The following is a 25,720-nucleotide window of genomic DNA, read 5'->3' as shown; positions in this document are numbered from 1 at the left end:
AATGAGTAAAATGTTTATATAAGAATATTGGTTATGTGGGAGGGACCTAAATGTTTACGGGTCACAGCCTAAATTTCTATTGCTGTATAATTTTGTTCAATTCAAGCATTTATTTGTTGAAATAAGCAAAAACTATAGCATATGGACAAGTCCTGGAGTTTCTGTTATAATAACTGAATTATAATAGATCTTGGAGTGTGCCTGTGGAGATTTGTGTTCATTCAGCCACAAGGTTGTTTGTTAAGTCCGATGTAGGGTGAGGAGACCTGGGGTGCAGTCAATGTTGCAATTCATTCCAGATGTGTTCAATAGGTTTGGGGTCAGAACTCTGTAGAAGGTAACTCAAGATATTTTGTAAAGCATAGTCATGCTGGAACAGATTTGAGTTTCTGAGTTCAAGTGAAGGAAAGATTTCATGCTACCGCTCCCAAAGACATCCTAAACAATTGGGTGCCTCCATCTTTGTGTTTATAGTTTGGAGAGACACAACATACAGTATGGTTGGTGTCCCAATGCTTTTTTCCGCATAGTGTCAAAGGATGACATAATTTACAATTTGGGATTAGAAATGCAGTATTAGAATTATAGCATTTACCTGAGATACCTTTATTTAGCTTTTTTTTGTTCTAGCTGTATGTTTGTTTACTGCAAACAACAGTCATTCCTTGTTGCTCATTGGTAGGGATGCACCGAATATTCGGCCACCGAAAGACTTTGATCACCGAAAAAACACGGCCGAAACAGTTTGTTGTGATGACGCAAACAGAAACCGTGGCCTGCACATGCATGTCTAAAGCAACATGTCTGCGGTGTGGACGTATTTCAGTATATCTGAGAAAGACCCACGGATAGCGATTTGCAAAACATGTAATGCTGAAATTTCAAGGGGGGGGCCCGCAAAGACTTTCTCCTCGTCGGGTTTAATTTATCACCTGAAATCCAAATATCACGATCGCTATGCTGAATATGAGAGGAACGCGGCACAGAAAAGCAAAACCCCTCCGAGCATGCGCACTCCGTCTGTGGTGGACGTTTTTGAAAAGGCAGGAAGTTTCCCAGTGATGTTGTTGTATTGTTGTATCTTTAAGCAGTTGCACTTGTTCTGAATGCACTTTGTTTTTATGAAAGAACATATTTAATTTTACAACCTTTCAGCAGGCCAGAGGGCCTGTACATTATTATTTAATGTACACGAGTGCATTTAAGTTAAACATTTAAGTTTGAATTTTAATTTATTTTATCCTGTGCATTGTTGCAATGTGCTATAAATAAATATTTTCATAATTTGTAATTGATTTATTCTTTTGAAACTTTAATAATAATTTATGCAATTGAAATGTCTTTATTTTAGTAAGGTTAGTACACAGTCATAGCCATAAATGCAATGGTAATAATAATTGTCATAATTTTTTTCGGTTTTCGGCCTTGTTTTCCTCTTTTTCGGTTTTGGCCAAGAATTTTTTATTTCGGTGCATCCCTACTCATTGGTTAATGCTTCGTATTAAGGTTCTAGATCAGTTGATGCTACCTAGAACCTAACCAGGTCGAGCAACGCTATTAGAGAGAATTAGGATTAATAATTAATAAGGTTCATTTAGGTGATCAGTCCTCTTCAAACACCCATCAGCAATCCACTAACAACCGCAATAATTCACTTATTAATGAATTGCACATTATGCATTTTACAGTCAATGTTGTGGAATATTTGAAAGACAAGGTAGTTTCTCTTCTTACCTACATAAATCTGCAATAAACTAAATCTCTTATCAGCTTCCCCCCTCCCTCACTAACTCAAACACACACACACATATGAAAACTGAAACAGCTATAGAGAGTGCATAAAATAACGAGATTCCTTAGATAACTTAAACACTATTTCTTTTATTTAATTGGATCATCCGATGCAAAGTGAAGGACACATGGTCCGAGTGGTATAGCTCATTATGCAGTGATGGAGCACTGAGAGTCTGCTGTGGGTCAGCATTCCACTGAGCTGCTCCTCCGGACATCTGTTATCTCACACACACTCCCACTGCCTCAGCTATACATCCCCGCTCAGATACGTGTCAGATTGTGTATGTGGGCTGGTGACAATTGCCCCTTCACTTAGTACTAAAACATTGGGATATATATCGAGCTTTTAGCGCTTTGAGGAGCTGATGACCAGAATTATATAAGTGAACTCATTAGGTGAGACATCTTGAGTCTGGTATCAGCTTGTACTAGAAATGACAGCAGTAAAGAAAACAACAGATTTGTTCGACTTGTTTCCTGAAGGCTGAAAACTACAGACTCTTTACGGTTGTGAAGTTATTAAACATTAGAACAAGCACACACTCGTTCATGCCCATGGAGCACACTGTCTGAACGCATTGGCTTTTTAAGATCTTATGATGAATAAATATTGTTGCACTAGCAAAGCAGCTTGTTGAACAGCTGCTAAGATTCTCTCTTCAGGTGAGCGCTTCTCTCTGCCTCCCTCTTTCTTTCTGGCACAGTGAGGAAACTCGGATTGCTCTGGGTGCCGAAGGAAAACACATTGGCAGGTATTCAAGGATGTTTTTTGTTTTTTTTAACCCCCAATTTATTTATTTATTTGAGGAGGCTGCCCTTAAATTAGCAATTATGGTTTAATTAGCTGGCAATTATCTGTAGGACCTCATTATTGTGATAAACGCCAGAGTGCTAAGTCTGTTTCTAGGTAGCAGAGTGGCAGACCAGGTGGCAGAGGGAAAGGCACATAAAATTAAAGACCACCCCCCAGCCTTGAAATAACAGAGCCAGAGATAAAGCAAAAGCTTATTAGGATTCATTTGAACATAGTAAGTCGTTAATTTTGCTGTTAAGTCACACTATTTGAGCTATCATTGGTAATAGGAGTTGGATAGTTGCTGTATACTTGGTGGACTCCTCAAGGGTCTTTGGTTTAATCTTGAGCTCTAATTTGTGCTGCATTTTGCACGCTTCGCCAGCTCTATGGCTTTTTTCTTCGGGTTCTTTGGGTTCCTCCTGCTGTCCAAAATTCTCTACATGCAATTGAGTGTGTGTGTGTGTGTGTGTGTGTGTGTGTGTGTGTGTGTGTGTGTGTGTGTGTGTGTGTGTGTATGGTGCACTGCACTGGATTTGTATGAATTCGCTCCCCTTGTGCTCTGTGTTACCATGATTAAGTTAAAAAAACATTGAAACACCAGAACGAAAAGCTTACTGAAAAATAATGCAAGAGTTTAATGCAAGCGTTCCAACTACAGTATGTGAAAGATGTCGTTTCTTCTGAGGATATTTGAGGCTAAAGTATAAGGCTTTGTCTTTCTGAAAAAATAAACATTACATAGCAAATGTATGTGGACACTTGACCTGCCAGTGGGCTTTTTATTCCCAAACTGCTAGAAGCACACAATTGTATAGAATGTCTTTGTATAGCTTAGCATTAAACCTTTCCCTTCACTGGAACCAAGACACCCAAACCTGCACAAAGTGAGGTCTATGAAGACATGGTTTGTCAGTGTTCATGTGGAAGAACTCGAGTGTCCTGCACAGAGCCCTGGCTTCAATCTTACTGAAAACATTTGAGATGAACTGAAACACTGAATGTGCCCCAGGCCTTCGAACGCAACAACAGTACATGACCTCAATAATGCCCTTGTGGCTGAACGAGCAAATTGTCACAGCCAGGCTCCAAAATCCAAAATGTCATGGAAAGCCTTTCTATCAAGAGTGGAGGTTATTATAACAGCAAAGAGGAATGAATCTGGAATGGAATGTGCATATAGACATATGGGTTTGATGGACAGCTTCCCAAAAACCATTGGTCATATAGTATAGTTTCCGGTAACAATCCGATTTCTCAGTCACATGACTTACTGAGATGATTCCATCATATTAGATGAATGTTGTTCAAACAGAAGTCTTGGTAAACTTGCATGACTTTTAGCTACGAAGGTAACTATTTATTAGAAGATTAGACTATATTCTCAAATATATCTAACATTTTCAGTGCTTGTGTATGCAACTTATTATTAGAAAAGCAATCCTGGCCATAATTCCCCAAACGTTGATGCAGGGGGGGGTCCCGAAGCTTATCCTAGGAACAAGGGACACGAGGCAGGAATATGTTCTGGGTGGGATGGCTGTTTATGTCATTGTACAGACCACCCACACATTTACACTTAAGTAATTTAAAATACCCAATGCATCTGTTTCTGGGATGTTGGTGGAGCCGAGAGAAGCAGTAGGAAGACCATGTGCCTGCTTTTAAAGGAACACTGGTAAATGCTTTTGCATAGCCATGTAGGTCAGTCACGAAAACTGATCAAAGATTTAAACAGTATGTATTTGGCACATGGCACACTTGTGCACTAGTAGCACAATAATTATAAGGCATCTTGACTCCTACTGTATATAGTCTGCAGTTCTAATGACCCATTATAAACGTTCTTCTTTCTCCCCAGTAAACGCATTTAACATGACGTGACACGACTTGGCTGGATTTCTCAAATGAACACGAGGGGCACAAAGCGTTTAAATACATAACACAGACCTGAGCGTGCTCTTTTTTCCCCCTCCATAAACCTCGGAATAATAAGGTGAAAGAAGTATTAGTGAAGATAAAACAAAACACATCTGTGGGTTTCACAGCTTTTTCCGGCAATAAAATCGAATAAAAGTGGCCTGGATCTGTGGGAAATCCACCGCACAGTGAACAGAACATGAGCGCTAAACAGTTGCTGAGCAAGAGATCGAGACGAATGTATGTTACATTAGAAAGGATGCAGACGATTCTTTCGACTCCTGATCTTACTGAGAAATTCAATGTTGTGTTTTTTTTATTTATTTTATGTAACAGCTAAAACTATAATAAATATTGGTAAATGATAGGTTCTTTTTTGTAAATATGTAATGAACCAGCTGTGGAGTTGTTCGCTGGTTAAAATTCAGCAGTGATGTAGACAGTCAGTGTCAGCGGGTCAGGACATTTTAAAGAAAGCCGACTGCAAGTTTTTTTCAAACAGAATTAGTAGCTGAAAAAAGTGCAGAGGTGTTCAATGTGTGTGCTGTGAGAGAAAGAGATGGAGAATATGTGCAAGGAGTAACATTTACTGTCTCTCACACACACACACACACACACACACACACACACACACACACTGAGGCAGAGACAAGCACCTAGTGTGCATGCTTTTCTTCTTACTGTCTGTACATTACAGTGTCCTCAGAGTCCTCAGGAGAGGAGGGGTAGAGAGCTCTTTTGCTTCCCTCTCATAAATGTCTTGTATTTCTGTTATTGATCGTTTTTGTCTAGGGTATTGACTGGTTTGCAAGGGCAGTCTGAGTATAATAGAAAAATTACACTCCTTTGTCCTTTCACAAAAGATGTTGCAGTATGCTGCTGTGTCCCCTTGTGGCCATGGACGTCCTGCAGGATGCAGGCTTCTTTTTTTTGCTGAGAGGGAGAGGAAAAGGGAAAGGGAGGGAGAGGGAGTTCTGGCTTTTGTAGTGTCAACAGATACATAAATCAAAAAATCTAAATGCTTTCGATTTGCTATTTGACCCTAATTTTCACAGGTACTTAAACACAGAAGATTAGTTATTTACTTTTCTCAGGTACTCAGTGTTGGACAAATGCATTATTTGTTGCATAATATCATGCGTTATAATACATTAGTAGCCATTATCTTTTGTCGACTTGTTTTATATTTTTGTCAACTTGGGAGACCTGTTTACTATCCATAGTGCATTAAAGCTATTATTGTCTCTTCTATTTTGATAGAAATTTGATAGAGATAGAATTGAGTGATACCAATAAAACCCCAAATAGATAGAATGGAATTATAGTAAGGCTTTGAGTCATTCACTGGTCACTAGAAGTACAGATTTATCAGTTTTAACCATGATTGAGCAAATGTATTCACTTGTAGACAAAGTAAAATGTTCTGTTAAATCATTTTTATTAACTATGTCAATCCACTGCCATTTCAATCCTTTTAGTAAAATCTACCACCATCTGCCCTTCCACATTCCTCTCCTTACATCCATACCTCCTCATCCCCTCTGTTTCCTACACCTACATGCCCATTAAAGTCTGCCCCAATCGTTCATTCCTAGGTACACCTTCCTCCCACCATTTCTCTTTCCATCCAGACCATGAAAGAACAGTTTAAACCCCACCTCCAATGTTCCTGGCCTTACTCCCTTTCCACTTGGTCTCCTGAACACACAACATATCAGCTACCTCTCTCCCTTTACCAGTCATAGTACCAACATTTAAAGTACCAACCCGAACCTCCACTGTCCTTCACTGCTCCTTTTTTCTCTCCTTCTCCTCCTTCGGCCAACAGTAGCCCAATTTCCAATGGTAGCCTGTTGGCTAACAATACCTGTGGCAGTAGTTGGTAACCCGGTCCTGTACGGAATTCAGGATTGTAGTCCACAAATTTAATTTGCCACATGAGTGTATGTTTATAGTCAACATTCATTCATTGAATACACTGTGTGATTGTTCATTAGGCTTTGTCTATTTCGCTGTGGGATGTATTGTATCTGTGTAAAGCTGCTTTGAGACGATGTTCATTGTTAAAAGCACTATACAAATAAAAATGATTCGAATTGGATTATGCAACTTCAAATCAAACTAAGCTGTATGGTTTTGCTGTAAAAAAAACAAACAAAAAAAAAACATTAAACTTTGGCTATAAACCTGGATCTTTTTAAGTGTATTTTAAGTCAAAATTCATCTTTACTATACGTGCCCATGTAACAAGCCATAATATTTAACCACTTGTATTGTGTTTGTGTGTGTGTATGTTTCAGGTGATGGTTTTTGTCCATGCTCGTAACTCCACTGTGCGCACAGCCATGAACATGATTGAGATGGCCAAGAACCGAGGGGAGTCGTTATTCTTCCAGCCGGATCATGGACCCGATTACGGCAACTGCGAAAAGCAGGTACGCGGCACTATCTATCTTTTCTTCACTGTTAAATTACTGAATGTAACTGTACAGAAAGTGTGTGTGGTATATGTGTGTACATTTCAAAAGGGAAAAGTTGCGCAAAATGTCGACCACAACTCGCGTTTTCGAGAAGGTAAACAATATTCTCTTGTGATAGTCGACTATTCTGAGTATACAGCGGTCAGGCGAAGTGATAAGTGTGTGTTTAATTTGTAACAGCCTCCCTTTAGCAGTGGCTCGGGCGCACTCGCTTTTTTCTCTTCCCAGCGTGGAATCGGTGGCGAACTCGCCCCGGTGATTCTGCGGAGCTTTGATCGTGGAGGAAAAGAGCGAAAGTTATTTATGAACACTTATTCATGAGCTCCAGTGCAGAGGAAAGGGAGAGAAATTGAGGTCAGTCACCTTCGCGAGCTCCACTCCTCAGGGGGGTGAGCGGTAAACAGTCTGAAGGAGGCCAAGTGGTCGCGGCCTCGTCGGAAATGAAGCCTGAAGACGCAGTGCTAAACTTTTCCCACACCGCTACATTAGAGAGTGAGCAGAGACAATTAGAAATCTGCTGAGGGCACAACCTTCAGCTCAGGTGTAGAGGCCAGCTGCTTAGTCTAACAGAAAACCCCACCTACTGGCAGCAAGATCAGGCACCATGCACCACTTCAGCTGCCGTGAGCCAGGCTTTCTGCACAAGTGCTCTGCTTATTCAGAGTTAATCAACAAGGCTTTAGACCAGACAGCTTATGCATTCATTATTGACCGCCTTACCAAGAAACCTCTCTGCCTGTTGGTCTTACAGCGACTCTGTGATCTCTGCGCACTCTTTCTTCTATTCAAAAAGATTTTTTTTTTTTTTATTTCCTCGATAAAAATTTTATATTTCTTGACATCATAAGTCGCTCCAATTATTCTGGAAACCAATCTATTCTGAAAGATCTGTTCTTTCTAAGTGACTGTGATAAGTGTGATGTGGCCTGGTGCTGGGTTTCATTTCGACACATTTCCTATTTGTAATCTGAGTGAACAGAGAAGGCTGAGGTTGCAGTTGTTTTTTTTTTTTTTTGTTCCCCCCCCACTTCACTTCCCCGGTCAGCAAATTTTGGATTTAGACGGGATCTCATTACTCTCGATCGAGGACAATAGCGACACTCCGAATCAGCTTGCATTCGGCAAGCGCGTATCTGTGCAGACCTCATACGGGGTTCTGTTTGTCTGTTGAAAGCGCAAAATCTAAGCGAAAGATTATGCGAAATGGAGTTCGCCTCTAAAAATTGTCTTGATGTTCTCACTTGTGAGCATTAAAAGATTTGTCAAACGTGTCTAAAAGCAGCTAGTGTTTTCTCTTCAGTACAGAACATACTGTTCAATAAAACCACAAGTAAAATGGGACTTCTATCTTCAGTTTCTCCCATCTGTCATCTTTGCCATCAGAAGCGAAGACATGTGGGTCTGGTGTTTAGGAGTGGCAGCTGTGAGAAGGTTGAATCGTGTGTGTGTGTGTGTGTGTGTGTGTGTGTGTGTGTGTTAAGAGCAGCGTTTGTCCCCTACAGCACTAGATGGGTTTGGGTGGTAGCAGAGAGAAAGAGAGAGAAAGATGCTGTGCAGTAGAGAGTGAGCTCTGGCTTCATTAGGATCTGTCCGCGGAGGCGCAGGCAGAAGCGGCCCATGATGGATTAGACTCATCCTGACTGCACGCAGGCCGAGGGGATCAATAAGCAGCTGGAGAGGCAGCTCCTCGCTTCTGTTCTCCTCTCCAGGTTAATGCTGCTCACTGGACAAACATGACAAACCTAAACACACCTCCATCCAGGTCCAGCCTGGAGTCTGGGTGTGTGTGTGTGTGTGTGTGTCTAAGAGCAAATTATTTGCGAGAGTGTGCTCACTTGTATGTGCGCTTGTGTGTGTGTGTGTGTCTAGTAGCTCTTCATGTTGGAGAACCATATGACGTCTGTGAATGTGATTTGGGTTTAATTCACATAAACTCAATTATATGAGTTATGAAAGAACTTGAAACCTTTAATTGAAATAAGCAAGTATATATTTCTAGATTTTATTTATATTCAAGAGAAAATTGTAACCGAAGCACATTGCCTTTTTTCTAATATACAGTTCAGGAACTCTTAAGTGGTCATTCATGACTCATATATGAGGAAGGAAATGCCAATGAAAATGACCGTATCCACCGCAATTATCTGAAATAAATGTATTCATTAAGTTTCCAACAACCGCAGCTGTAGTGGAGGAATATGGTAATGATGTTGGCCATCTAACTGGAAGGTCACGAGTTCAAATTCCAGTACTACCAAGATGCCACTGATGGGCACTTGAGCAAGGCCCTTAACCCTTCACCTGCTCAGTTGTATAAATGAGTACCGTAATTTCCGGACTATTAAGCGCACATATCAACGCATATATACGCGCGCATATATAAGCCGCACCCACTGAATTTGACAAAGATTTTTATTTTGAACATAAATATGCAGCACCTGTCTATAAGCCGCAGGTGTCTACACTGAAACTAATGAACTTTACACAGGCTTTAACGAAAGACAGTGTCTGTTACACGGTGTATCGGGTGAAATATGTTGTGGCTCCTTTAAGAGCAGAGCGGCATTTTGGGAATAGCCTGCCGCCGCATTTTTTCCGTTATTACTGCATGTGTGCAAGACCGAGGAATATGTCCTTATTATTTTCTGATGCTCATTTCTAAGTTTCTTTGACTAACCCATAATGCTGTTGCCAAGAAAAATAAAAAAGCAGGAGTTTTGAAAACCTGCCTGTGCTTTTATGATTTCTGTTGCAACTGGAGTTAGCGAGCTCTCTCTTCACCCAGACTCAACGCGTTACAGCGGCTTGTATCTAAACAGTAGCCTACCAAGAAAGTCATTGTTCACTGTCTTCCTCCTTCCTTTCACAACTATTTCTCTCCGGAGTTTATCTTTTGGCATCGTTGTGCGTTTAAAAATCACCACCGGTGGAACCGTGCAGCTCAGAACACAGGTAAGGTGCATTTTTTCGTTTCCGTTCGCCACTGTCATTGGTCTAATGTTATGTCGCTCAGTTTTTTGGCTTGAAGTTTGTGAAACCGGGAAAAACGCTGAAAAAATCCATAAATTTGCTGCTTCGTTGTTTAAGCCGCGGGGTTCAAAACGTGGGAAAAAATTATCGGCTTATAGCCTGATACAGTAGGTCACTTTGGATAAATGGCATCAGATACCCAAATGTAAATGTAGTGAAGAGGATTACCTGGAGGTGTATTTTGCTCTCAGACTCTTTTCTAAGAATCATGGTTAGAGAGTTTGGAGCATTCTGAAGGCACAGAAACTACAATTAAATGCCACTTCTGACACTAAATGTTCAATAGGTATACCAAAAGACCTACAACTCCAAACATATGCACCCAGAGTTTGCTGGATGCTGCACTGGAACTTCTAAACCAAGTCTCTATGGTCACATGAGACAAAAGTCTTATTAGTTTTTTTTTAAACAAATACTGAAGGTGGCTTTTGTGTTGAAATGAAAGATAGTTATACTGAAGAGATCCTTACTGTAAGGGGGAGGTTGCGAGCATGTGGGGCAGGTTTTCATCCAAAAGTCTTGTTAGGAGACACAAATGTACATCTGGCTGCTGCTGGCAAGGAGCAAAAAATAAAGCGTTTAACTCATCACATAAAGCTCACAGAAAACCTGTGGAGTGAGCTGAAAAAGAGTCTACAAGAGACGACTGGGGAGAATCGTTGAGAAGTCTCAGATTTGTTGCACCTCGTTCTATAGTTTTATCAGGCATAATGGGAAAAGACTTGGTGCTGTTATGTTGGCAAAGGAAATCGCAATGAATGATTGTTCCACATGTTATGCTTTGTTTTTGGCTGTTTGTGTTTTTTATGTAGTAAATATCTTTTAATTAAAGGTAAACATTTTTGAGTTTTCATTAAGCTAACTAACCATGAAAGCTCTTTTTTTTCACCTTTCAAAACCAGTTTTACCAATTTGTTAATGATTATGGTGGTGTGTGTACAGTATATATGTGTGCGTGTGTTTATCGCTAAGATCTGGGTGGATAAACACTAAGAGGTGGGGTTGGTTCTCTCTCAGGAGAGTTTGTCGCACACTAACTTTATATTTAAATCTCCCGACATAAGGCAGAGTGATGCATTTAATAACCTTTACCTTGATCCCAGAGGCTTTGCCAAGATAAATGCTTCTTTCAGTGTCTTCTCTAATCCGCTTTCTATTTATATGAGCCAGGTATAAATAAACGCAATGCATCTCGTCGCTCTCATTTCTGCTCCCGAACACAGAGATGGAGCAGCGAGGGTATTCTTTACATACAACAAGCATGACCAACTTCAGGATTCTTTCAAAAGCTATCGAAAATCAGTCGTCTTCCCCGCCCAAATGTTTCAATGCTTATGTCGTGCCATTCTTCCGGAAAACTTTCATATTTGATTGTTCGTGTTTTCCGAGTTTTTTCGTGTGTGGACTTGGACGTGTGGCACTTTTCATGCCACACCGGTTTGCACCAGTCTCATAAAGGTTGAGACGGATTATACACTTTGCTCAGCTCGCGTCCCCGGCCTGCGCTGGCCTCAATCACACGGGCGAGCCTATCTCGGCAGCACTCATCTTCTGATATTCCACCGCTTGTTTGCCTATGAAAATTTCCCCCGCATTAATATTTATCTGTTTTTAATCCTCCGTATGCCTGCGCAGTACAAACATAAGGTCAATTATATAATTTGGCCTCTTTTCTTTCTTTTTTTTTTTTCTTTCACTTTAAAAGTTAGGAGTGAGCGCCCTACATATCTCCCTCGCGCCGTTCATTCATTTGCTCCATCACTTAGCTTGAAGAGGCTGTCAATCAGGCTTAAATATCTTAATGCACTCACTTGAATAAGTGATAGTGGGAAATAGCGGTAATAATGGCGGTTTATCACACCGCTGTCTATACAGAGCACTTTCTGTTAAATAGCAAAAGTTTCTAATTGAGTGGGGATGTGCATGGGCGTTTAAGTGCATTTTGAAACGAGGCATGTGTGTGCGCGTGGCGGAGAAATTGAGAGATGGCATAACAGAGAGAGGAAGAGTATGCTGTAGACAAATTTATAACGAAAATATATCAATGACGTGCAACCCAAAGCCTTCATATTGTAAATAGTCTGATTAATAAGTTTATATAATTATTCCTCTCCACAGAGGATTAAAGAAGCCTCTCTTCAGGCGGTATCTAGGACAGCCCTTGTTTGTATTATTTGTGTTGTCTACACTGGCATTTATTGTGTACACACTTTCGTTAGGTTTGAATTAGGATTGTTACAGTGTCACGGTTAGTTAAAGTGTATGATCAGTCACCTCGCTGCTGACATTTTCAAAATGCTGATTAAAATGCCTCTCTCTCTCTCTCTCTCTCTCTCTCTCTCTCTCTCTCTCTCTCTCTATCTATCTATCTATCTATCTATCTATCTATCTATCTATCTATCTATCTATCTATCTATCTATCTATCTATCTATCGGTTTGTTTTTTTCTTTACACCAGCATTTCCCATTCCATTGTATGTCCACATCCCCCCATCCTACTAGACTCATCCTACATCATACTATAGCAATCTATCCTGAAAAGCCTTTGGTATCTGTGCAGTCCACTAACGCTTTAAACACAATGCATTTCTACCTCTGCTGCAGTCCTAGCATGTTTTTATTCTTTTTTGTCATTATCATACTCAACAGCTATAAAAGGCACAGATGAACATGACCTTGCTGAACAGAACTAAGCAGTCAATCTCTTTTTCATCTTAGAATGCTGAAATGACCAAAAAAGATTATGAAAAAGATGTGAAAAAAATCTTTTCAGAAATAACAATATGGAGAACACATTGCCACAACCTTTTTCTCCACAGCCACCTACTTCTAAGACGCCCGAATCCGCTATGCATTTTTGCGTGCCGTGTAACCGATTAGAGACAAAAGACTTTTTGCCCTCTTCTGCATACATGAGCTCATAGCTGTACCTGATTGGCTACTGCTGCTCTGCTGGAAAGACACCATACAAATAAAAAGCATTTAAAAACACTCACACGCCCTTATTTACAAATTGCGTTTAATGTTAGTAATTAGACCCCTCTAGTACTTGAACAAACCAGCATCCCTGCTGCTTCTCCAATTGCTGTATATCATTGGTTTATATCAGGATAAATTCATCTACGGAACCGCAAATGATAAAAGAAATGTGAATGCATACGTCATCCCCCATGCACCCCCCAACCCCACAATGCCGGACATGACTCTATACAGGATTCTGAGAACGAGCCATTTGAAGGACTTGAGTCTATAAATAGAAATGATGGATGGGAATTCCAGGCCGAGTCTCTGCCACAACTCCTACCCCATTTATTCTGCTTAGCACACAGCGACCTATTATCGCTAACGCGCTGCATATGCCACGACGCTGCTCAAGTCGAGAGTGCAGCTGCGGTTATGTAGCGAGACAGTAAAAGAGTCGTGGCTGATGTTTGTAACTTTACCGTAGCCCACGGTTACAGACTTTGTGTAGAACATTGAATCTTCTGTACGAGAACAGACCACGTTTTGTCGCAGGTGAAAATCGCCCCATTACACAAGTTTCCTCTGTGCTGCACCCGCTTCCTGCTCCCCCTTGAGCTGTTTGGAATCAGTAAAGCCTGTTAAAGGGACCTTGTACTGGCTAGAAGAGGTGTGTAGGTTACACTAGAAATGCATCCTACAGCAGGGTCATTGATCCGGTGACAGGGGGAGGCGAGTCTGCGCTGCGTGTTGTGGGCACGAAGCTGACAAGACGGGCTAAAATTGGGATAGGGCTGAACAAAAAACGTGCCCTGAATTTGCCCCTCTCTCAGGGACCTGGCTGATCTGGCAACCATGACCACAACCCCGTTCAAAGACAGACTGTGTTTCCTGCCTGTTCTACAGTAGCCTTCCAGATCCCTAATTCAGTAGCCCCTTCCTGGAGTAAAGCCCTGGCTTTCAGCCCTCTGCCCCAGTCATGTCTCTCAGCACTCGCTCACTCGCTTTCCTTTTCATTTGTCCAAAGATGGAAGGCAGGAGACATCTAGTGTTCGGGAACTGTGTCTGCACCCAGTTTGGCTCCGAAGGTTATATGCAAAGCTGTAGTAGGCAACAATTGAACAGCTGTAGCTGTATTCATGTTTTTTTTTTTTCTGTCTTTATGTGCTATCAGGTAGTAAAAACTCGATTCTTACAGTGAGACAGGCTTTAGGGTGAGACTGATGGTTAGACTATGCAGTAGTGACTCATATTCCCTATTGGACGGAGATGGGCTTTTTGAGGCAGCATCCTGTCGCGGTCGTTTTTTTTATTTAGCGGTAATGAACGTGCGTTGATGTAGATGAAAGCCTGGTGTCTGAGCTGGACTGCTCAGGTGGAGTTCTGATGGAGATTTTTTAATGGATGGATGAGATGGCAGGCGCCGCCGGCAGACCGAGAGTTTTCCTCTGTGATGCTCGAGTCGCTCTGTAGTCAAACACGCTTGTCAGCTTCCGTCCGTCCGCTCAGCCCCCCCGCCGTCCGAGACTCGTCTGCAGTACAGGCTTTAGCTCATTAATTTATATTGCCTGGAGTTTTTTTACATCTATTTTTACATCGCCACCTGAGGTGGTCTTTATCAGCTGCCGTCGAGGTGAGCTACGTTCTTGTCTGTTTGCAGCTTCCAAAGACCAAAGCATGACCCTAGCAGAGTGAAACGGTGCATTGAATGTGCACACGCATCCAGAAATAAACTCCTCGCAGACTCCAACTGCTTACCTTGTTTAGGGTTTTTTTTTTTTTTTTTGTCAAACTGCCAAGACTCAAGCTTTATTAAAAGTTTTATTATATAAAAGCCTTTATGTATGCATTCACCAGTTACTTTAACAGGAGCACCTGTACACTTATCCAATCAGCCAATCATTTGGCAGCAGCACAATGCAGAAGATTATGCACGTACAGGTCGGTGCTTTTCTTCTCGCTGTGGATGAAGTTACATATTTTCTTTATTGCATTGTGCTGCTGCCATTTGATTTGCTGACTTTGATAACTGCATGAATGTGCAGGTTTACAGAGCTCCTAATACACTGTGCAGTGAGTAGTTCCTCAAATGATGCAATGGCATTAAAAAAAAACCTACTATATTATTATATTTAGCTATTATGCAATTCCTACACAGCCTCAGCTGGTACAGTTGCAGTCAAGACATCCATTTTCAAGTCCAATACAAGTCCAAGACCAGGACTAGCCAAGAGTAAGTGTTTAAGAGGTCAAGGCCAAGTCAAGACTGAGTCCAAATGACAACGAGGCAGAGTCAAGATCAATGCCAGATACCATTAACTGTTTGCATTAACGTCTCTATATTAGTATAATATAAGTTGCACACTGACTTGATATACATTATGTGGACAAAAGTATTGGGCAACCTGACTTTTCCAGCCATTAGTGGTTCTTACCCAAACTGCTTACACACAATTGTTTAAGATGTGTTTGGAGGCAGTAGCTTTCAATTTGAACTAGGAGACCCAAACCCGTCATTGTATGCAATACACGACACAGTTTACATGGGTTGGAGAGGAAGATCTTGAGTAGCTTCTATAGAGCTCTGACGTCCACTCTATTGAACACCTTTGGGAGGAATTGGAGTGCTGACACCTCACTCTACATTGTACCTGACTTTTACTAACACCATTGTGGTTGCATGAACTAAAATCTACGGCAGCGCATTCCAATATCCGGTAGAACATCTAAGCGGAGGTTAATTATAACAGCGAACGAGGACTAAATGTGGAACGGGATGTTCAAAAAGTGCATACAAATCTTATGGTCACGTGTCTTTTTTTTAGATTTAGATTTTTCCTGTTTTTTTTGTGCACTGCAGATTAAAACACCACAAAAATGTAACCTCAATGTACGAATAAATGCCTAGATCATTAAAATCAGCATTGCGTTGCCGCTGAAGGTTTGTGTTGATGCCTGAGTGAGAGAGAGAGAGAGAGAGCGTGTTTGAGTGGCAGCCCTTCATGCTCACCCACTCCTCTCATGCAATGGTAATGACTGTCAAACCATCAGTAGAAATATTATGACTATCAGCAGTCCCCAAACCAGTGCTGAGCTGCTTTCTCTCTACTAATTTAAGAATGAGATGAGTTCTTTGGTGTGTGAATTTCCTTTTTCCTGAGTAATTAGAAGTCAGATGGATGCTGCTGAAGAAGGCCGTTGTGATGCAGGCTGCAGCCCGATGATGATGCTGAACACCAGACATGCTCGGGTGTCTTTGTAGTGTCCCTTTGCAGTGGTACTGGGTGTCTTTTCTGCTCTATTCTGTGGAACAGGTAATCAGCGGTGTCTGCTGTGGACTGCTCTGCCCCGGCATACCGCATAGGGAGATGATCTCTCTACAGCAAGCCGTAATCAGGCTTGATCGCAGAGCTGATGCGCTGCCACCTCGAATCCAGCATGTGAAGAGAGGAGGCTGTCCCTGCCTGGCTTCAACCGAGGATCCCATAACATAGCCTTAATGCTCTCTGACATCTCAAAGTAAACCTTATCTTAAGCATTTCAATTAGAGCGCCCAGCCCCTGCCTTCTGCCTTCTGCCCCCGCGCATACCAGTTGGCTGTTTACAAAACAGACAGACAGATAGATGGCAATAATAATTAAAATGTAATTGGAAATGTTATGTTCTTGTATGAGCATTATGGTAATGTACAGTAATAGAGCACTTAATAACCGTAGTCATGGCACGAAACGCATTTAGAGCAAGGCTATTCATCTTTGTGTAGCCTTCTCACATTTAATCGAAAAGCGTTGAACATACAACGGTTTAAAAGGTAAAAAAATGTATAAGGCACAAATAATAGCTAATGACAAAATGAACAAGAATGAATCGTAAACAAAATTCATTAAAGAAGGATTAAACAATGTCCCAAGACTAAGAATAGGCCAGACCTCACAGGTATGCATTTCCTCTGTATCAGGTTGTGAGCTAACATGCCTCCGGTTCTCCGCAAACAATCTTCTAGGGTTTAGGTGCGACATGTGAACATACTCTCGAGGCTTGAGATTTGGATCTCGGCTGAGCGAAGTCCTCAGGATAGGTCACGCAAAGGGCATATTCTCGCCTTGTTTTTATTTTCCAACGCCCATTCGGCCTCTCCTTCAGGGAAGCTGATTCATGCTGTGTCTGACTGTGGCGCATACAAAATATTCACATTATATTTATAACTTTAGGGAGCGTTCACGTCAGTTCCAATATGACTCGGGTTGGATAGGGCGAGACAAACAAATATCCATGAATCCATTCCTGTTTTACTGACCGGTTTTAATCAATATTCCAAACACGGCTGGCGGTCTCCACTAGAAAGCTGTCACGCGGAGGAATCTCAGCAGCAAAGCTTTAATTAATGATTTGAAACTACGGCTTCCGTTGCAGTAGATAATAGTTAGCGGTACACCAAGAAATTCCTATAGTGAGTGTTCACTGTGTAAAATAAATATATACAGGATACACTGTAGAAGGGAGACCTTTTCAGTGAGCAGATAAATGAGCATGAATTTCTCTAAAGAATAAAGTGTTTTTTTGTTGTTGCTGTACTGTTTTGTTGTTCTCACCACTCTCTAGAGTATTGTAGCCTGGGATCCATTTGTTCTAGCATGAGCTCCAGCATGCAGATGTGTTTTTCATAGAGACCACAAAGCACTGATTGAGTGGATAAATGCTGAAATGTAAAAGTAAATGCACTTAGGGTTGTTTTTAGTAGGCCAGCCACTACCATGCGTACTCTGCACTCACCCCTTACTTAATCCTTGGTTAGTAAGTTTTTTATTTTTTATTTTTTTGCTCTCAGAACAGCCTCGGTTCTTTTTAACATGGCTTTCACAAGGTGTTCGAAACATTCATTTGTGATTGCCCATGTCGCTACGATTACTTCACATGCCGAATTCATTAGCAACAGTAAGAGTAGAAATGGAGATTCATCAGGCCAGTTTTCAGATCATCGCTTAGTTTGGAGAGCATGCTCACGACAGATGTAGACCTCAAAGTGGTCTTCTGCAACCTCGATGTGTTGTGTACTAGATACTTTTCTATTCAGTGTGGTTGTAGAGAGTAGAGCCCTACGCTGGACTGTTTAATCCCGCTCTCGCTGAATTTCCGACCAATTCTGTCACAGCTTATAGATCGTATAAAAACGTACACAAATGTCAGGGCAACGATTAATTGACAACATTTACAGCATTCGGCTTACCACGGGGTGGCAGCATTAAGTGGCAGGGGTAGCTTGGTAGCTTGTTGCTGGGATTTGAACTCATGACCTTCCGATGCCAGGTCCAATGCCTTAACCACTGAACTACCAATAGGTTGCTCGCATTCACTGGATGTCTTTCAATCCTACACTATTCCATGGAAACCATAGACTTTTAAGCCTAAAATGTAACCGGTCTCAACACCCATGCAATGATTCAATGAGATCACTTTTGTTTCCATATTCCGGTGTGGTTTAAGTGGAGATCTTGACCTGTATATGCAAAACTGTTTGCAATTTCTTACTGCTTCATGATTGGCAAGTTGAATAATTGTATGAATGAGGAGGTGTATGTGGGTGTATGTCTGCTTTTAGAGCATAAAACTGACTTTGTTTTAGATTGTTTTTGCATTGTAACGGCATCCCCACATCCGAAATGAGGGCATGGAGCTTGGCTTTCTCGAGCTGGAATTGGCCTGGTGTTTTTGTGCCCATTGGCTATGTTTTTCTCTGCAGTGCTTTGGCTGTGTCTAAGGCCAACTGAAAGCAGAGTGAAGCACTCTCATTATGCTGTAGGAGGGAGACCGGGGATAAAGATACAGGCATTTAAACAGGTCCTGAGAGACCAACTTGTTACTAAACAAAAGGTCCAACAAGTATGCAACAGACGTAAACGGGAATCCGTAACCAGGATAAACATCTTGTGATGGAGCAATTAATTAAGGAACTTAAAACAGAAGCAACAATCAGTGTTCTGCCAGCGGTCAGAGTTTAAAGCAGAGATAATAGTGTGAATGGCACCCGGATCCTTTCATTAAAAAAAGCAGAAATAAAATGTGCGACTCACCAAAGGCAAGGAGCAGCTCATTACAGGCAGCTTTTTGATTGAAGGTGGATCAGCACATTGATTATCAGGAAGGAACATATCCTTGCGGAATTGGGAATAGTCCTCATTAAAGGACATGGAGGAGAAACTCTTAAAGCAACACCGCACACAAAAAAGACACCCACTAGGTGCATGAATGCACACGCGAGTGCAGCGAGATTGCCTTCTGATAGGTCTGTGTTAGTTGGTATTCCGTGTGTGATCTGATGAAGAAGGAGAGAGATATTTTGTCCGCAGTGTTTTTTTTTTTTTTTTGTTTTTTCCCCTCCTCTGAAAGCCAATGGGGCCTGGTTGCCATTGACCTCAATTTAGAGTGAGGCAGAAAGAGATAAAACCTTTTGATGGGGAGGCCATTACTGTCAGCAGAGGTCACGACTCGTGCTGCCAGTCAACACAACACACATCTCAATCACCTCACTGATTAATGCATCCTGTGTACGGGAGCATGTTCATGGTATCGGTGCACATGGACCTGCTACAAGCAACGTTGCTGATGTGACTAATGGATGTGGAATTGTTCCTTGGGCATCCCCCAACCACCTGGGAGAAAAATCATTCAACAACATACTATTAGGGCTTAATATCAGGATTTTTTTCATCAATATCAATTTGTCTAAATCGCAAGTTATTCGAATAAACAGCTACTGTGACGTGACAGCGGGTATAATGACTTTTAAAGCATTAATGATAACTTCAAATTTCTTTTTGTTTGCCTACTTGTGAATAGATTTTAAATGAATAGATTTAATGCCATTTCTTGCACCTTAAATTATGAAATATGTTTTAATATGGTTGTAATATACACAAATGCATAGCCAGTGCACTACACTTGGATAAATCTATATACAACTCTACAGGTACAGCGCTCACGGAATAAGCAGATGAGGGAGATGTTTCCAGATGGATTTGGGATTCACCACGCTGGGATGCTGAGGCAGGACCGAACGCTCATGGAGAACATGTTCTCCAGAGGCTACTTAAAGGTCCTGGTGTGCACAGCCACTTTAGCCTGGGGTGTCAACTTGCCCGCTCATGCAGTCATCATTAAGGTAGGAAATATCGCCGAATATGCCTGAAATATGTATTTTTAAAAATCCGGTAGCACTTTTTCTCTTTCTCTGATGAGATTGTACATGCTTCCTTGCGCTATAGGGTACTCAGATCTACGATGCAAAGAGGGGTACTATGGTGGATCTGGGCATCTTGGATGTGATGCAGATTTTTGGACGTGCTGGCCGTCCTCAGTTTGATAAGTATGGAGAGGGCAGCATTATCACCACCCACGACAAGCTGAGCCACTACCTCACCCTCCTCACACAACAGAACCCCATCGAGAGTCAGTTCCATGCCAGCCTGGCTGATAACCTCAATGCCGAGGTACATAGCTAATCACTTGATTTCCCCAAAACAAACAGGAGGGTGGTCCTAGGGGATTTATTTATTTATTTTTCTTATCAGTGGTGGCAATCATAATCCGTTTTCATCATTATCAAAGCGGTTATTATTGAGGCTCTTAGAACACAATTAAATCATGTGTATAATATACTATAATCTACAATGGGCTCTGTAGATTTTAAGAGTCTGGAGGGGTCTATTTGTTGTTTCCTCATCCTCCCACACGGTGGCAGCATCTTCTAATAACAATAAAACGATCTACGAACTAGAAGTATCAGAAATGTCCACAAGGTGGTGCAATCGAATAATAAGTTACAACTCTTAGCCATTTCTTTTCACTGAAGAGATGAGGTGTATAAAACCACTCTGTATGGCACTGGCTGATGTGCGTTTTTTATTTCGATGTGTGTATACTATATCTTATGCATCTTCTGTTTACCCAACCTATCAGATCGCTTTGGGAACTGTGACCAACGTTGAAGAAGCCGTCAAGTGGTTGAGCTACACCTACCTCTATGTACGAATGAGAGCCAATCCGCTTGTTTACGGCATCAACCACAAGGCCTACCAGGTACACAGTAGTACACCTCGCATTCATCTGGCTCTAGCTCAGGGTTTTTTTCTCTACTCTTTATATTTGAGTTCTCACCAGTACAATGATGGTGTTGTAGTTCTCACTGGAATCCCTCTTGGTAATAAACACTAAACTCTTTTATAGATGGATCCAGGGCTGGAGCTCTACAGGAAAGAGCTAGTAGTAGAAGCCGGGCGGAAGCTGGATAAAGCTCGGATGATCCGTTTTGATGAGAGGACTGGCTATTTTGCTTCTACAGACCTTGGTAGAACAGCCAGCCACTTCTATATAAAATACAACACCATTGAGGTATTGTGCTAAAAAAGGTTCTGTTTCATCTTCCTTACCTTGTGTTCAGATTAGCAGCCTACGGGTTGCTGATTGTGGTTTGTTTCTCACGAACATGAAGCAACTTTTACTGCTGTTCATGGCTATGAACTGAACAGTTTCTTCATGTCTGCCATTGCCTTCCTGAGCATTTTCAGTTGTAATGTTCTGCAATACCTAAATTCATTCAATTGATTAAAGCAGCGTACATAGAAATTTTTCAGTGGTTAATCGTTCATATCAGCTAGAAACATCTATGAATTAATGTTATCTCAAAGAGAAGGAGTGCATTCACTTACAATTAAGCTATAATAAAGGGTCCCAAATACTTTAAAACTACTACTACTTCCATTTTTTGAGCTCGTTAGGTCATTAAGCAACGATGATGATGATGATGATAATGATGATAGTTGTTTTTGCTTGCTTGTGTTAATGTCGTGTTTTAGTTTTAAAAGGAATTGTTGCAGGAACGAATCTCATTCTCATTATAGCAGTGTTTTGTTTTTGTTTTTTTGCTGCATTTCCTGCATCAAAGAGCTGCATGCTACTCATTTAACAAGGCACAAGTGTAGATGGTAGTCCTTACAAATGCACATCTGTATACCTGAACTACACTTAAAATGCACTTTAAACAGGCACGAAGCTGTTGAGAGAAAAAAAAACCTCATTCAGATGCTTGGCCATGTTGTCGTAAATAGATGCTGCTTATACAGTCATGCTCACAAACTCATGGCCAATTTTTGGACTATCTAAGACGCTCAGTGTAATACAAAATACCAGGAGTTAGATTGTTGAATGTTTGAGGAGTTTATATGGAATTGTACCCAGCAGATTTTTTTTTTCTTTTCAAAAGTGTTTTTGAAGGGTTTTTTTCCTTTTTGAAGTAGATTTAAAGAGCATTTGGGGCATACAAAATGGTAACAATCAGGCAGGATGTATTTATGATTTGACATTTTTGTCACCTGTAAGAATTGATACCATGCATTGTTAAGAATCACGTACCGATCTAAAAATATGTCTTAACAATATGTCCACAGACGTTTAATGATCTGTTCAACGCTCAAAAAACAGAAGCCGACATTCTGAGTATCGTCTCTAAAGCAGAGGAGTTTGAACAGGTTAAGGTAAGAGGACGCATTGCATTGAGGGATTTGATCCTCTGAAATATAGTGTTTACTCACACCTTATGTTCCTTCATGTGAAAGTGTGTGAAGCGTCACGGCTAACTGGCTTGTGCCGTGTGCAGGTACGAGACGAGGAACTGGAGGAACTGGACCAGTTGTTGTGTTCCTTTTGTGAGCTACCAGCGGCTGGAGGAGTGGAGAATGGCTACGGCAAGATCAACATACTGCTGCAGACCTACATCGGGCGCGGCGAGGTGGAAAGCTTCTCCCTCATCTCTGACCTGTCTTATGTGGCCCAGGTAACTAACACACGTGCCCAGAGATGGGGGAAGTGTATCAAGCTTCCCTGAGATTTCTGCCAAGCTGAACATATTAATGAGCTTATTATTTGGATCTTTTATTGGGAGCCCAGGTTTTATCCTTGGAAAGAATATTTTGTATGAATATCTTTGTGTGAACACCGGAGCTGGGATAAGTAGATCTGATTAAAAACACAGGATTGTCCATGTAATAATGTGTTACAGTTGCAGGGGATAAGTGGATTTCCTGTTCAAAATTGCTCCTAGGTGTGAATTAGCATATGCATGAGTGTGTGAACGGTGCGCTGGGAAAGACCAGGGTGTTCCCTCCTTGCATTGATGAAGAAATAATGAAGAAAGTCAGTTCACCATAAAAGACAGGGGTTTAACTTTTTTCTGTATTGTGAAAGCAACCTACTGGTATTTTTTACAAATATTCATAAAACTATAACTAGCCAATATTTATCCAGTTACAGGCTGTAATTATGTTTATAAACTGTTCTGACAGTGATATGACAGAATATAAGTCATTGTCATGATGCAGCGTTTGAGTAAAGTGTTACTGAACTTTTTAGTGTGACTGACAGTTACTGAGCGCCAGGTGAAAGCGAAACCTCGTTCCTGTAGCTTGTCTTTTAGCTGCTTGGTTACATCAGCTGTTTTGTGATTTATTGTGATTTCACAGCACAGTGTGTTGCTTAATTGCTGATGCAATTGCATGCTGCCCAGTATAACGGTGTTCACTGTTACAAGATCAGACCACAGCATGCTGGCAATGGAAACAAGTTGTCTAATGCCGGTGTTCTATTTAAAGCAGGCTTTGTTGAAAGGTCTGGGTACACAGGCTATCCACAGTGCCGTCTGTGTGTTTTAATCTGTCAATTATAGCTATCAGTTTAGAAGATTACATTGAGGCCTGAACTGTCCATACCAAAACAAAAGAAAAACACATTGAGGTATAAGTCTTTGGTCATAATTCTATGTCAGATATCTAAGATGGCATATGACAGGCATGTTTGAAATTTCCCGAAAAAAGTTAACAGATTATGTTCACAATTAAAATCTTTTCGACATTGTTGCTTCTATGCAACTGCTTGGACCATTGCAAGCATTCGCCCCATGTAAAGTCCTCTATGTAAGGCCTTTGTGTGTAGCATGTCTGCTTCCCATTCTGTCTTCACATCCTCTGCTGAAGCCATCTCTCCTGCTCTTCTCTAACTGGTTCCATGTGGCCAAATAGTTGAGATAGTTCAAGCAAATTCCCTCTTTGCTCCTAATTCGGCTGATTTCAGATCAACGGCCCGGGGTTCCTGCAAAGACCGTCACTGTTGGCTTAAACATATATAATTTTAAATCCAGGTCCTCCCTGGTGATCCTGCCTGCGATTGCGCCCACTTCCACATGGGCAAGAGATAACGTTGGTGGGGGCTGGGAGGGCCCTTTGAGTTTTCTTTTATTTATTTATTTTTTTGGGGGGGGGATAAAGTAGCTTCTAAATGTGATTTAAGGTTAAGCATTAAATAGACATTTTAATTCTTTAACACACATATATGTATATGTATGTGTGTGTGTGTGTGTGTGTGTGTGTGTGTGTGTATATATATATATATATATATATATATATATATATATATATATATATATATATATATATATACACACACACAAAGCCTTGACTTTTTGACCTGATTTTAATAGGTCAAATAGGCTATTTGAACTCATGCTGTTGAATTACAGTACCTTCCCGTATTGGCTCTCATTTCATAAAATGTAAATGCTTGTAGCAGTGTTTCCAGAATGGTCTTGCCAATAATTGCTAGTTAATCAGGTACAGTAAATCAGCTCTATATCTTATTAGCAGTCTGTGTTGTTTCTTTTTTGTTTGTTTTTTTTATAACTTTTCCCTGTGGTTAAGTGCTTCCATGTGAAAGGTTTGGACACACAAATAAATACTAATGAAAAATATGGATGCTTTAAAAACAAACAAACAAAGTAAAATTCTGGTTTGATCAGAATTTTGTAGAAATTCAGATACAACGTTTTGCAGGTGTTGAACAATGGAGGAACAATTAGGCTACTGAAAGATCATTAGACCATTCCAGGCTTTTGTGTGAGTTTTTAATGTTCTTATCATTTAAGCGAATGCTCAAAACCTTTTTTTTTTTTCCCTTTTCGTAAGCAGAGGTTTGTTGGCAGATGAACATCTGGACCACCAGCTCACGTGCCCACCCACACTCACGCAACAACTGGCCTGGCCTGGCCTGTCGATCAAAGCAAAGTTTAATCGGAATTAATCAGAAATATTAAATCCTTATTCAGTCACACTGTACGCATCATTTATAAATCTCCTCCTATAATCAGTATGAACTTTATATACCGTGGCTTATCTCAATAAGCAATTTGACATAAGCACTTGAGTTTGCTCGTGAGACCTCAAGTTTCATGAAAAAGTCTCGAACGCGATCATTTGACCTCTTCATACAGCAGTCCGTTTATAAAAGTTGCCCGATGTAAGAAAACGGTCTTTTTGTTGTTGTTGCTGTGTTCAGAATGCTGCACGTATCATGAGGGCCCTGTTCGAGATCGCTCTGAGGAAACGCTGGCCAGCCATGACCAACAGGTTGCTCAGTCTATGTAAGGTCATCGATAAGCGTCTGTGGGGATGGGCACACCCCCTGCGTCAGTTCCCCACGCTGCCTCCAACTGTACTCTCCAGGCTGGAGGAGAAGAACCTCACCGTGGACAAGCTGAAAGATATGCGCAAAGATGAGATAGGTGAGTAGGCTCAACGGTTTTCTGCGATCAGGGTGCACTTGGGAATTCATCACACATTTCTTTTTTTCTCCTGATATCAAAGTTGTTTTCGGACACAGGTGCAGTCTGAGACACGAGCAGCGCTTCACTTGAAAACGT

The 25,720-nt window shown here is 41.1% G+C and overlaps 1 protein-coding gene across 5 annotated transcripts in view; it reads left to right on the top strand.

Annotated features, from left to right (window-relative positions):
• The window catches only part of ascc3 (activating signal cointegrator 1 complex subunit 3), a 159,938-nt gene that overhangs the window by 98,894 nt on the left and 35,324 nt on the right, over positions 1-25,720 (top strand). For all 5 annotated transcript variants that reach the window (XM_046847275.1, XM_046847273.1, XM_046847272.1 and 2 more), the window contains exons 14-21: positions 6,808-6,942; positions 19,946-20,137; positions 20,241-20,465; positions 20,935-21,054; positions 21,202-21,366; positions 22,422-22,508; positions 22,631-22,807; positions 25,357-25,582. In XM_046847275.1, the coding sequence (XP_046703231.1) occupies positions 6,808-6,942; positions 19,946-20,137; positions 20,241-20,465; positions 20,935-21,054; positions 21,202-21,366; positions 22,422-22,508; positions 22,631-22,807; positions 25,357-25,582 (1,327 nt within the window). The remainder of the gene's footprint in view (positions 1-6,807; positions 6,943-19,945; positions 20,138-20,240; positions 20,466-20,934; positions 21,055-21,201; positions 21,367-22,421; positions 22,509-22,630; positions 22,808-25,356; positions 25,583-25,720) is intronic.

Source organism: Silurus meridionalis, chromosome 4 (assembly GCF_014805685.1).
Source record: "Silurus meridionalis isolate SWU-2019-XX chromosome 4, ASM1480568v1, whole genome shotgun sequence".
In the NCBI taxonomy this organism is placed as follows: domain Eukaryota; kingdom Metazoa; phylum Chordata; class Actinopteri; order Siluriformes; family Siluridae; genus Silurus; species Silurus meridionalis.
Note: the sequence above shows the minus strand (reverse complement) of the source record. Positions and strands in the feature narration are given on the sequence as shown.